A 13998-nucleotide genomic window follows, 5' to 3' on the forward strand; every position below is an offset into this window, starting at 1 on the left:
AGCATAACTACAATATGCTTGGGTCTGTAAGCATTCATTTTTTGTTCCTGAGTAAAATTCGTCATTTCATATTCATTTTAAAGTTGCAAACAAAAATGTTTTGTGGTGATTAATTTCTACAGAACCACAAATAATTGTGTCATTCATGCCCTGAGATGCTTGTTACCACTACCCAGATCACTTAAATCATACAAGTTTCACATATGTTTGAAGTTCTTTTATTTACAGTGATGTATTTATTCTTGGCCAATATTTCATGCCCAATAGGTTGTGTATTTACCTATTTATTTAAACAGAGGGGAATTAAACATTTCCTATTCTATAACTTTGATTCATAAGTTGTTTTAAAAATCCCAAGGGCCAGAAGTTCCTCATCCTAATCTACAGGTAGGGCAGAGAAAGGCTCCATATTTCAATCAGAACTACTGTAAATGGAGCAATGGCCTGACTTGGTATAAGGCAATTTCCTCTGTCCCCTCTGTAGCAGCAACCAGCTTTCTAAATGATTAGATGGGACATTATATGGTGTCCTCCAGTTATTTTGGACAGGAACACCCATCATCCTCACCCATTAACCATGTTTGATGGAAGTTGTAATTTAAAACATCTGAAGGGCACTAGGCTTGCAAAGGCTGTTCTGAAGTAAGTTCTAGTAAGTTTCCACTTTGTACATGGTTGTCTGATTCCACCCCACTTCCTTTGTTGTGCAGGAAAGCGCAAGAATGCTTCTAGCTCTTAATTGAAGAAAGCTTAAGAAAGCTTGACCGTAAGTGATTTTAATAGGCTCAGATGGCATCAGAGACTCATGGTGAGGATATTAGATAATTTTAAATGCAACATTTTTCTTTTTATCATTCTGACCAACTCTGCTGTGGCGTTATGCAGTTGGAACTCTTACTGCCACAAATAGCAACTTTAGCCAAGGGGAAGGTGAATCACAGTGAATTCACCTTTAGTGAATTCACTAAAAAGAAAACCTCCATAAAGTTAATGTCTCAAGAAAAGAAAAGTTTATGACCTTAAATTAGATAAATCAGCTCTGTGACTATTTCTGTATGTGCCACTCAGAATCAGAAGTATAAAACATGTTTAATTTTCAGGAAACACAACTGGAGATGCAATTTTGCTCCAGTTCCAAATGTGGTAGTCTAGACCTCTGATCCAGCTAGCATCTATGTAACTATTCCTTATGTTTGAAACCCTTTCAAAAATTACAGTGATAGGAAGGCCTGGGCTGGTGGGAACTAAATCCCCCTGCCTGAATAGTTGATAGGAATAATTATTTTCACAATAAAAACAAATAGTTGAATATGTTGAAAGCTATTTAATTTATTAAAAATATTTCAAAAGTGCACTCAGGTTTGTTCTGAGGTGATAGGATGAGCACTGATTTTCAGGAGATGATACAGTGAGGGCCAAGTGAAACAAAATGACTGCTGTAATTGACAGATAGGGAAGTATGATGCTCATGCTGGCTTCTTTCACTAGCAGTAGAAGGCAGTCACTGCTTCCTTGTCTTATCTCTAACGGTTCCTTTGAGCTATTTAGCTGAAACTTTTGGGAAGGAACCTGGAATATCCTTGAGGAGACCCTGCTGTAACACGACTGTATGTTAGTTAAAACATAAATGTAAGTAAATTCAGACATGTGCTTTTCAGCTCTCATGTGTTTGTCCAAAATCTGTGCAAATAGGTTGGAGATCTGAGCTCAAAATTGGAAAGATCAACAATTAACTGTGACATCTCCTTTAACTGCAGTGACGAATGCCTGTTTAGTGTTTACCGTATTTTAGTGGGTTGGTAGAAGAAACCTTACAAAAATGCCAATTGCATTCTTCTGCTTAACCTTATGTTTGTGTAAGGCTATACCAGGCAGCCAGAGGTCACTAATGTTTTTGGACCAGTGGGCACATTTCAGATTTTGAGAACATACTGTGGGTGGCAGTCATGGAGGTGTGGTATAAAATTAGAGAGAGTACAGATATGGCTGCTTCATCCATTTATTCATGCTTGCTGTGGGGAATCACTTATGTTCTGTTGGTTGTGATTGTGCAGATCATGCAGTATTGATCATAGATGCACACACAATGATGCTGTTGCTGTCTAATAATAGGAAGGATGTCCCAATACCAGGAAAAATAAGCAAGGTGATTGCACCACACCCTCTCTCACACATACTCCCCACCCACAGACTCATGTCTGCCTGCCCCCCTCTGATGCTCACCCACATAAACATAGACCACAGATACTTCTTTCCCTGTCTCACACAGACTGCACATACAGACAGATCACACATGTGTTCATCAGCTTGTCATTGTTTTTTAAGCCCCCATGATTTTGTAAATCATGGTAAATAATTTATTAACTTACCTGATTGGAACAATTGCTAGTGTAAATTATTATAAGTAGGATGAAATTTGGAGACCACAGGGAACGTATTACAAGTATAAGGGTAAGACTTTTCTGAGTGATCAGCATATGTCCAGTACTAGTGATGACACCTTCAAAAATATTTGTTTTTTTACATGTTTTAATAGTATATCTTCTTATTTTGTAAAAAAATACCCTGTGGTTCATTACATAGTAAAATGAAGGTAAACTAGAATCCAGCTTCTGGAAAAGGCAGTGCCCACAGGGAATTTTATAAATAATCCAAACTTTTTAGAAGTGAGAAAATGAAACTCCTCTCTGTTATGTTATCCTTCCATTTCACACACTTGCTGGTTTGTAATTTATAGGGTTACTCATGAGTATTGTGCTTTTTTGGCATTCATATATTTTTCAGAAAAAGGAGAATTCAAGCATTTGTTTTGAGGAAAAAAGAAAAAAATAAAGAATTACATGGATTTTGCACACAGATGTTAGAACATGAAAGGTAGGTCGAATGTTGGGCCTACAAATAATGAATTCACAGAGGTATGCATAGAGCAATTTAACTATAGTAGTCAATGAAGAAATGACATACAAATCAATTTTAATTTTAACTTTAAAATGTGTATTTCATATCATTCATCATTAAGTTGAAATGCTATTGGCTAGATCCAGAGAAAGTTAGTCAAATCAATAGAACCAGCTAGTTTTGATTAAGTGACATTGAAATGAATGGGACATTAATCTGTCCAACAATATAGTCCTATGCATAAGTTAGCTCAGAAGTTAGCCCCAGGTAAATATGTGTAGGATTCAACCTAACTTTCTCTGGATTTGGGCTATTATTTAGAAAATACTACTTTTTTAAAAATAAGTAATTGATGCAATTGTCAACACTTAAATTTTTAAAATATAAAATAGTACCCAAAACATAGCTGGGTTTGTTGAAAAGCCCTGCAATTGTGCCTTCAAGGCAGTGTTCAGAATTTCATTAGAATATAATAATAAAAATGTAATAAAATCATCAAATTTAAACCACAGTACACCCCATTAAAAATGAGTAATAGCAGTGCATAAAGGGTGCCATAGTTAGATCAAGGTGTGATGGGAATTGCATCGTGAAGAGGTTTTGCTGCAGAAATCTGTTGATTTATCTGTTCCATAATATACCAGAAAATACAATACTTATGAGTTCACAGAATTGATTGTAATTCCATGACTAGTCAAGAGAATGAGGAAAGTGGGGCTTTTCCTACGTCTTTTTATTGTTTAAGGATATAACTTTATAAAAGAATATAGGAATTTTTTTGAAAGATTACAAAACTGTGTATAGGTATACAGAAGCACACACAAACACTCTTGTACACAGTGGGGCATGTCCTACCTTGGATCTAATATTTGTGTTAAATTTGGAAATAAATCTAATCATTTTCACACACTTTAACTTGGATCAGTCCGTGTGTAGGATGGAATTTACACATGGGTGGTGCTATTAATTACGCTGTTTTAAAAGATTCTCTTGCATGTGCAAGTTAGCGCATATGCATAAAATATGGCTAAAGGCATTCATTTTTATTACTCACCACAGGTTAATATTTTTTGTTTGTGATTAGATGCTTGATCAGAAGTGTTCCCTATAGAAAAAGTATTCACTGCTACTTGCAGTGGTGAAAATCTTTGGGCATATCTTGATTCAGAAAATGTTTAAAATAACTTTCTGAATAATTTGCTTGATTATATTGGTGAAGTATCTGTGACATCTTCAAAATATTGCCTGTCTGGAAATGTTTTGAAATTTTAATCTATTAAATGGTTAATAGGATAGTTTGCAAAATATCTTGAGTGGGCTGACAAAGCAATAGATCACCAGCATCTACCAGTATAGAAGAATGTATTATTGGTTCAATATTGCCCTTGGATCATATATACATGCATGATATAGTATGCCATTACAGTAGTCTGTTTCATCAGTGGTCAGTAAACTAAAGGCTGTTAAATTATTAAATTGTTAGCTAAGTAAATTAAAAGACATTTGGAAAACATTAAGGGTTTAACTTCATTCCCTAAGTACAGCAAATTCAAAGTTAAGACTTCTCACTGGATCGTTAGTTCTTCCAGCTGCAGTAAGTTTTCTAAGGTCATATACGATGTTTGGTGCCTGTCTCAAGAGAAAAGACTGACCTAGCTCCTATGACACATTTCAGTGCATTTATGAAATAGCTACTGAACTGCTCCCATGTACTAGTGAATTGTATATATTTATAAATGCATGCATTCACACAACACTATTATTTCACAATTGACAAAAAACCCCTCACAATTGCCTCCTAAATATGTTGCACAGGTTTTACAAACAAATTACTTTTTGGATGATAACATAGCTAATATCATCTTTTACGGTCATCACAGTTCACTCCTCTTGGTGAGCTTATCTTTTACTGACCCATGTAGTAGTTCTTGCCTTGCATTATTTCCCTTTTTGCTTTCCTTCTAAAAGATGGGTTCAGGTGCACTGCCAACAAATCTTCAAGCAACAAGACAAGATTTGGGGTGGGGGGGAGCAATTGTTGCTTCCAGTTTTTGTGTTTAGCTTACTGTACCACTTTCACATCATGTCTATGGATAGTTATTAACTTACCCAAGACAGCGGGGACAAAATGATGCAGTGTTTGCATCAGTATTTGCCTTCATCTCCTAATGTCAATGAAATGTTAAGTGAATGAAGGTAGCCTGCAGTTGGAAAGGAGATTCAGTGGGATCTTTTAAGTTTGAACCTGCTGGCTTTTACAGTTGTCAGACCCTTAATGTTGTCTTACTGTATTTTTTTGTGTTTTGATTTTTAGTAAAAAATTGAACTCGAGCCAAGATACAGAGGTTGCAGTGGATAAGAAGTTTTAAAAGATTTGATTCAAGATTGCAGGAGGCTGAAAGAAAAGTTAAAGAGATGAGGAGGAGGATCAAATGACAGTTTGCTGTGTTGACTTCCAGTACTGAAGACTGTAAATAGCTGAGAAGTGGAATTAATGACTCTGAAACTGAAACCCATTTTAAAAGATGTCAGGTTGGTAGGGGTTCCTAGAACTCTGGGATTAGTTTACAAACTGTTTTTAATCAACGTAGACTCTCTGTTTAAGGAAATGCTTGTCAAAACATTGGACCTTCAACACTGGTTTATGTTTGTGGTGAAAGGTCTGCTTTTATTTTTTTGAGTTCTTGCAGGTCATGCATTGTGAGGGTTTGATTTGAAGGCCTTTGTAGTGAATGGGCCATTTCAGATAAAACCCTAAACTAACCAGAGTTCCCTGTTATATGTGAATGCAAGGGAACTCTGGTAGCTCAAATTCGTTGTGATCAATCCACAATTAATGATCCTGACTTGTTCACTGACCATAGTGTAAAACGAAGTGGGGAATGTTTTTTTTGTCAAGGGCCACATTCCTTCAGGAGTAATCTGTTTCAGGCTGTAGGCCAGCAGTGGAAAGGGCTAAAGCCAAAAATGAATGGGCCACCACATTTTCTTTGTCTCTCTCAATTCAGTCAGCCCTGTTCTCTCCTCCCCTATCCCACACCCCCATCCACCAACATGAGATTAGGCCAAGGATGGCAGGTTGCCCACCCTAGTTTAAACTAACCACAGTTCCCAGAATTCAAATGTAATAGGGAGTTGCTGTTATTTTAAAACCAGAACTTTATGTCTACTCACACCTACACCACAGGAGGAGGGAATAGCACAGAACCACAAGGCTTGTGCAGACTTGTTCACATAACTGGAAACCACTCAGTGTTGCATCTGAACCAGATCTGTAAGTCAACATTATTACATAAAGAAAGAATGGACACAAATTTTCTAAATGCCTTAACTTTTCCCAGAAGTCCTTTCTTCAAAACAAGAAACAGAAACAAACGAGTATTTGTTGAGATTCTTACAATGTTGAATATTGGGCTTGTTTTCAAATTCTGCCTTTTGTTGTACTTCCAGAAAATTGCAAAATACGCACAGCCCTGGCTGGCTTTCATTATAATGAAATGTTATCAGACTGATCCAGGGTGCAAAAAGTGTTTTTAAAAAACCACCAAAAAAACCACATGGGAGTCAACCAGATATTCTAGGAGCTAGATTAGTAGAAGGGAGGGACAGAGAGCAGAGCACCATAGAGAGGTGGGAGCTTAACAGAAAGGTATCAGGGCTTAAGTCTAGCTTGCTAGACATTCTGCATATGCTCACAGCCATTCATCCAATTACTATTTCATATCTGCCACCAGAGCTCAGCGCTAGTATTGAAAGAGGCTCCAGAATAGCATCCTGGCAAGCCATGCTCCAATTAAATCCTCTTCCAGGGAGGGTGATTGGAAAAAGGAGTGCATAAAAAGAGAAAGGGGGGGAGTGAATGAGGGGGAAAGGAATAGAGAAGGAAATAAGTGAGTTGAAATTAGAGTGGGAAAGAGGGATTTCAATAAGAATATTTTTAAAAGAACAAAACTTGTGGAGGAAATGAGAAGTGGTACTAGAGGGTGGCAGGAGGAGATACAGTGAAGAACCGCATGGTAAAAGAAAATAGAAATGGAAATGAACTGCCTTCAAGTCGATCCTGACTTATGGCTACCCTATGAATAGGGATTTCATGGTAAGCGGTATTCAGAGGGGGTTTACCATTGCCTCCCTCTGAGGCTAGTCCTCCCCAGCTGGCTAGGGCCTGCTCAGCTTGCCACAGCTGCACAAGCCAGCCCCTTCCTTGTCCGCAACTGTGAGCTGGGGGGCAACTGGGCTCCTTGGGACTATGCAGCTTGCCCACAGCTACACAGGTGGCAGGACACGTAACCCCTGAGCCACTCACTGTGGGAGTGATCTTTAGCTGGCCCTTTACACCCAGGAGACACAAGCAGGGATTTGAACTCACCGACTCTGGACTTCTAGCCAGGCTCTCCTCCCCACAGTGCTATACCAGCTCAAAAACATACTAGCCTCATTTGTCATCTAAATATATACTTAGGTTAGGAATTAATGATGCACTGACAACCTGACAGGCGATTATGCAAATCTCTTCCAATTTACAAAAGCTTTCCTGTATAAGTGAATAATTATTCACAAGTCTTATGTAATGTAGAGAGCTGTTGCTAGTCGGGCGGTATAAAAATCTAATAAATAAAATAAATAAATAAATAAATAATGGAAGTAAAGACATGATTCACTGGAAAAGACAAAAATGCTGGGAAAAACAGAAGGGAGTAGAAAAAGAGGAAGGCCAAACAAGAGATGGATTGATCTCATAAAGGCAGCCATAGACCTGAATTTACAAGATCTGAACAGGGTGGTTTGTAACAGGTGCTACTGGAGGTCGCTGATTCATAGGGTAGCCATAAGTCGAAATTGACTTGAAGGCACATAACAACAACAACAACAACAACATGCTTGGTGCTCTCTTCAGCAACCCAGGTGCAGGATAACCCAACTTTTAAATTATCGATGATGACTGGGCACCTGGATTGTTGTCACATGTGCCCCCTTCTGACACAATGAGTCACAGTAGACAAATGGGTGCAGAAAACAACAGTCTTGAGGGGTGGGATGGTCTAAAAAAGACACCGAAGACCACATACTGAGCTTCATATCTAAGTGAGAATTTGAACCTGTATTTTCCCATTTTATACAAGTGCTTTATAGCTATGTCATTGGTCTTCAACAGGTAGGTCACTCTGGTGATACGAAAACCTTATTTTGGAGAGAGAGAAAGGGGAGGGAAGAAAAAAAGATGGAGAGAATGTGGAGATTTAGAGGGAAAAGGATGACTCTATGTACAAGAACTGCATGATAAATATGGTAAAGTGAAAAATAACATACAAAAGAAAGAGTAGGTTCCATGGTTCCTGTTGGGTTTAAAACTGGACTCTAGATCTGCAAATACTGAATGCCAGTGTTCTACGCCATGCTTGTTCACAATTTTTAGCTATGTTCTGTATTTTTATTTTATTTATTAGATTTATATCCCGCCCTTCTTCCCCATAGGAGCCCAACAAGAGATTTTGTTGTTGGTCATTGCACTGATTTTTAATTTTAAATGTTTTAATTCTGAATATTTGATTATTGCTAGGCTCTAGGCCAGAACCTGTAATGTGCACCACTTCCATGATACTGTCTGTTCCACAAATGTTTGCAGGACTTCTCATTTTCATTTCACCTGAGTGACCATGGACAAAACTCAGGGTTAAGGGATAGGAGTCGTGACTGCTATTTGTGCAAACAATAACAACTAAATATTTTTTATAAAACAACAGCTATTAAAAGCTTCCAAGGAAGCAGACATAGCTTCAGGGCTGCAACGCTTCCCCCCCACAATCAAGCGAGGCGGTATGTGGGGAAGCATTCCTTACTTTCTTCTGCTTCACAAGCAAGGATATGGACAAATGTGGAGTTTGAAGTCATTGTTAGTGGCTAAATATGGGAAAGAAATGGATCTGAGGAAACAAGCATTGTCAGACCCCTTTGGCCTCTCGCAGCAGCAGTGATCTAAATAATTGGAGAGGGAGAGAACATAAGAAGAGCCTGCTGATCAAGCCCATGGGTCATCTTCTTCAGCATCCTGTTCTCACAATGGGCAACCAGATGCCTATGGGAAGCCCGCAAACAGGACCTGAGCACAAGAGCACTCTCTCCTCTTGAAACTTCTGGCAACTGGTATTCATGGAGGCACAGCATAGTCATTGTAGCTAGAAGGCACTGATAACCTTATCCTCCATGAATTTGTCTAATCTTTTTAAAAGCCATCCATGTTGGTAGCCATCACTGTGTTCTGTGGGAGTGAATTCCATAACTTAACTAGGTGTTGTGTGAAGTACATTCTTTCGTCCGTCCTGAATCTTTCAGCATTCACCTTCATTGGGTGTCCGTGAATTCTAGTGTTATATGAAAGGGGGGGAAACTTTTCGCTGCCCACTTTCTCCATGTCATGCATCATTTTATACACATCTATCACTTCTTAATGTCCTTTTCTCTAACCTAAAAACCCCCAAATATTTTCTGTCCTTGTATGGGAGTGCTCCATCCCCTTGATTATTTTGGTTGTACGTTTTAACCTTCTCTAATTCTTCAATATTTTTTTTAAGTGAGGCAGCATAGATTTGTATAGTACCATTATGATATTGGCAGTTTTATTTTCAGTTCCTTTGCTAGTGAACCTTAGCATGGAATTTGCCTTTTTCACAACTGCTGCCACACACTGGGTGGTGGTGTGATGGTGGTTGCTAAGTTTATAACCTGTCCTTACTTGCAAACGGAGTTAACATCTTCATCAACCTATTGACTATGACCTGAAAGTCTTGATCCCAGTCAGTCATCACCAGATCAGACCCCATGAATATGTGAAATTAAGATTTTTTTGCCCCAACATGCAACACTTTACACTTGTTTGCATTGAGTTCCATTTGCCATTTTTCTGCCCTTTCACTCAGTCCTTTTGGAGTTATTCACAATCCCTTTTTGTTTTAACAATCCTGAACAATATAGTATCACAATATAGTATCGCCTCATCCCTAACTCTGGTTCACTGATGAACAAGTTAAAAAGCACAGGTCCCGATATCCATTCTTGGGGGACTCCACTTTCTACATTCTTCCACTGGGAGAATTGTCCATTTATTCCTACACTCTGCTTCTTATTACTTAACCAGCTCCTCATCTATAAGAGGCCCTCTCCTCTTACTCCCTTACTGCTAAGCTTGCTCAGGAGTCTTTGGTATCTTGTTGAAAGCTTTTTGAGACAAAGCACACTATGTCAACTGGATCATCTCTATCTATATGCTTGTTGATGCTCTCAAATAAAGCATTGGCCACTTTCCAGCCCTCAGATATGGAGGCAGATCTGAGGGACAAGTTACATATTTTTGTTATGGGATCAGCAATTTCACATTTGAGTTCTTTGGGAACTCTTGAGTGGAACTCTTGGGTGGATGCCTTCCGGACCCTGTGACTTGTCAATAAGGCCTACTTCAACTGTTGTCATCACTATTTGCCTCAGTTCCTCAGACTCTCTCCCTGCAAAAGATCAGGCATAAGGATCTGCCATATATCTTCCACTGTGAAGATGATGGTAAGAATTTATTCAGCTTCTCTACAATCTCCTGCAATTAGAGAGATACTGAGGAGGTGGGGAAAATTATTTTCCAGCTTATTGTTCCATAGTTTGAATAACTTTCATTGCTGTTGTCACAAGTGAAACGGAGGGAGGGATCAGGCCTCCCCCATTTCTAATAATGAGCCTGCATTGAAGATTGTGTCATCTTGTCGCAAAGCCAGGGTGAGCAAGGTTGTGTCCCACCAGGCCATCCAGTAGTCTGGTAGTACAAAAACAACAACCTCTTCCTGTTGATGCTGGTTCCAGGGTGGCTCACCAAGCCTAGCACAGCCTCTGAGGCATGGTGGCAGTGGATTTTGTGGTCAACAGGAGCTTCCACTGCTCACAGATTCTCCAGTGGGGTGCAAGGCTAATCCACACCAATGTCCCCAAAGTGGTTAGAGTTGGGGAGATGCTTTCAATGAGGGAAAGGGGCTGGAGCTTTCTGCCCCATACGCAGCCTTGTAGCTGGCAAGTCATTTAACTACATTGATTCACTGACTCCTTTCTTTTAAATAAAACACTTGGGATATTTGAGAAATAGAAATGCTTTTGACTGCAAGTTTCTTGTTCAGATCATGGGTGTATGTATGGTACATAGGAGAATATGAATCACTTTTAAAGGGTTTAGTGTTATGTTCAGGTAACAGCTGTCAAGTTTTGGCCACCTACAAGATTCTGAAACAATTGTAAGACCAGATAAGAACCTGTGATTACCATTTCCTGTCATGTGCTTAACCCAGATTTGCATAGCTGCACTATATTAAAGTGAAACTATATATTTGGGGGGTACCAAAGCCTAGCTCGCTGCATGGGGAAGTCATAGAGATTGAGCAGCTAGGTCTATTCACTCTGTCTCTTAAAGACCTATCTGGCGTAGGTTCTTGCCAGATACTTGTGTGCCTTCCTCAACTCTCAGGAACTCAACGAAGTTGGGATAGTTGAACATGGTTTCATGCAGTGCTTACGCTGATCAGCTGTTGCCTTTTGTTCCATAGGCTTCATAAACGATACACTTTCTTCTCATCAGAGTACAACCATAGAAGACTCATAAGGCTGTTTCTGCTCATTATATGCCAGCTTGATTACAGTCAATGCAATAAGAGAATATTCTTGGTGAATCATTGCATGGTGGCTTTGTAATCTTTCATTTTTCTGCTGTATGTGTTTTGGTATTTGGGGTGGTTCTATTTTCTAATAAGAAACCAAAAGAAGTGGCTTTAAAGTCAGTCATTGACTAATATCATTTTCTCTGCTTCAACCAATCAGTATTCCATATCTAAAAACTTTTAACCAGACTAGAAAAATATTCTGTTTACATTATTTCTCATAGAAATGGAATTTAGTGTATGTAGAAAACATTGTTTCCCCTTTTTTTATTTTAGGCATTCGACCACCAATCATGAATGGGCCCATGCACCCACGCCCTTTGGTAGCACTGCTGGATGGTCGTGATTGTACCGTAGAAATGCCGATCCTGAAGGACGTAGCCACTGTGGCGTTTTGTGATGCACAGTCTACACAAGAGATCCATGAAAAGGTAAAGCTAAGCATTTCTTTAAAACCTTTATTTAGGACGTGTTGTGTATGTAGCACTGCCATTTTCTCATCTTCTGAGTGGCATCTAAAAAGATAATAATCCATTTGGCAAGCTACAACAGAAAAATCCCTCTACAGGGGCCTGATATGTAGCAATGCTGCTCTGTACGGAACTGCCCTGGCTTTTGCCTGCCTGATATGTGCCCCTTAACTGTGATAATGCTTCTTGCTTGTCTGAATGGAGGATGGATGTGTGTGTGGCTGGAATGTAGCCTGCTCCACAAATACAAGAATTGCATCCATTGCTCTGCCCGCTTTCTGCCTCTTGCCCTACAACACCCAGAAGGTTGCCCATAAGGGAATGCAACCCTTAGGCTTTTTTAGATACCATTGGGTTAATGTACATGTTTTGAACAGATGAAATATGTTGTATAAATGCTAAAAAAAATTTAGCAGCCCAACAACTGACCCCGTGTAAATAGCTAGTTAGACTATAGTGTCTCCACAACTGTAGGGAGAAAATAAATGTGAACCAGTCTTGAACTATAATTCCTAATCTGTCTGTGAGTTCTCATAAAAACATTCCTCACCAAAGAAATTAGTGTAATTTCTATAAATTGTTAATGACTGACCTTTTCAGAGAAGAGTGCACCAAAGATGTTGACAGGTTCTTGCAGGATAACTCTTTTCAGATTGTAGTTCTTTAAACGCACGCAAATGTTTCCAGTCCAATATAGGTGACTGACCTTTAAATCAGAGGTTACCAGAGTTCAACCTTGATATTGATGTTTAAGATCTGTTTTTCTCCCCTAAAGATGAACACATTCAGTTTTCTAATTCAGTGAAGGGAGAGTGTTATGTATTGTTATTTCTCTCATTTAGTTTTGGGGACAAGGGTGTGCAGGGCTACTCAAACAAGATACCTCTTTCCAGGTGTAGTTAGGCCCAGCTTCAGCTCCACTAACACGGTTGCTCCTAGGTACCTTTTCCTATCTGTGAGTCAGGTAGCTGCATGGTCTACAGAGAAGCCGGGGTCAATGGAGCAACAGGGACAACTGTTGGAATGCAGATTATAAAAAACTTTGGTCAGATTTCATTCCAAGTCTATGCACTGACGGTGGTGGGGACATATAAGTCATTATTCTTCCTTATTAAGCACAATCCATTCATTTCAAGAAGTGGCAGACTCAGGCTTTGGAATGAGTTAAAGAACAAAGGACATGTGCTGCAGGATTAGTTTCTGTCTCTAATACTTACCAATATCTGTATGAAGCTGCTGGTTGTGGCTACAGAGTGTGGTATCTTTGGTATGCCGATGACAACCAGCTCTATTTTTCATTCTTGTGCCGCTCAGGACTAGCACTCCCAACTGAGAACCAGTGTTTGAGCCTTACAATGGGATAGATAAAGGTGAACAAACAGAACCTGAATCCAGATAAGAGAGGAGACAGTTGTGTGGCCCGTTTAATCTTATAGAGGTGAAATTGGCTGCCCTGAAAGAGGTCACATTTATTTATATTTATTTATTTATTAAATTTCTATACCGCCCCATAGCCAAAGCTCTCTGGGCGGTTCACAACAGTCAAACATTCCCTTTGCAGAGGGGTTTCATAGTCTGGGAGAACTCTTGGATATGTTTGGAGTCAGGTGGCAGCTGTGGCCTGGAGTACTTTTATCAGCATTATCTCCTAATGCCAATTGTACCCCTACTGGGAGAACAAGGATTTTGTCATAGTTATACACACACTAGGACCCTCAAGTATTCTATCTGGAACTTCCTTTGGAGATGATTAAATTGCTACAGGTAGTCCATAATACATTGGAGGTTGCTGATTCATAGGGTTGCCATAAATCGTGATCGACTTGAAGGCACATAACAACAACAAAGTCCATAATACAACTTGCTACCTTCTGCTAGAGTAGTGATTGCCAACCTGGCATCCGAAGGTGCAATGGCACACGTGAAGGACTTACTTGGTGCCC

The 13998-nt window shown here is 39.3% G+C and overlaps 1 protein-coding gene across 10 annotated transcripts in view; it reads left to right on the forward strand.

Annotated features, from left to right (window-relative positions):
* The window catches only part of CTBP1 (C-terminal binding protein 1), a 62492-nt gene that overhangs the window by 30902 nt on the left and 17592 nt on the right, over window positions 1–13998 (forward strand). For 4 of the 10 annotated variants that reach the window (XM_061629840.1, XM_061629838.1, XM_061629837.1 and 1 more), the window contains exons 2-4: window positions 2785–2874; window positions 5213–5430; window positions 11862–12016. In XM_061629840.1, coding sequence (XP_061485824.1) covers window positions 5424–5430; window positions 11862–12016 — 162 coding nt within the window. In that variant the 5' untranslated portion in view covers window positions 2785–2874; window positions 5213–5423. Of the gene's footprint in view, window positions 1–743; window positions 767–788; window positions 809–1606; window positions 1630–2784; window positions 2875–5212; window positions 5431–11861; window positions 12017–13998 lie in introns of those variants that run through there. The other 6 variants (XM_061629835.1, XM_061629836.1, XM_061629843.1 and 3 more) reach the window with 5 other exon arrangements.

The sequence above is a fragment of the Rhineura floridana genome, chromosome 5 (genome assembly GCF_030035675.1).
Source record: "Rhineura floridana isolate rRhiFlo1 chromosome 5, rRhiFlo1.hap2, whole genome shotgun sequence".
In the NCBI taxonomy this organism is placed as follows: Eukaryota; Metazoa; Chordata; class Lepidosauria; order Squamata; family Rhineuridae; genus Rhineura; species Rhineura floridana.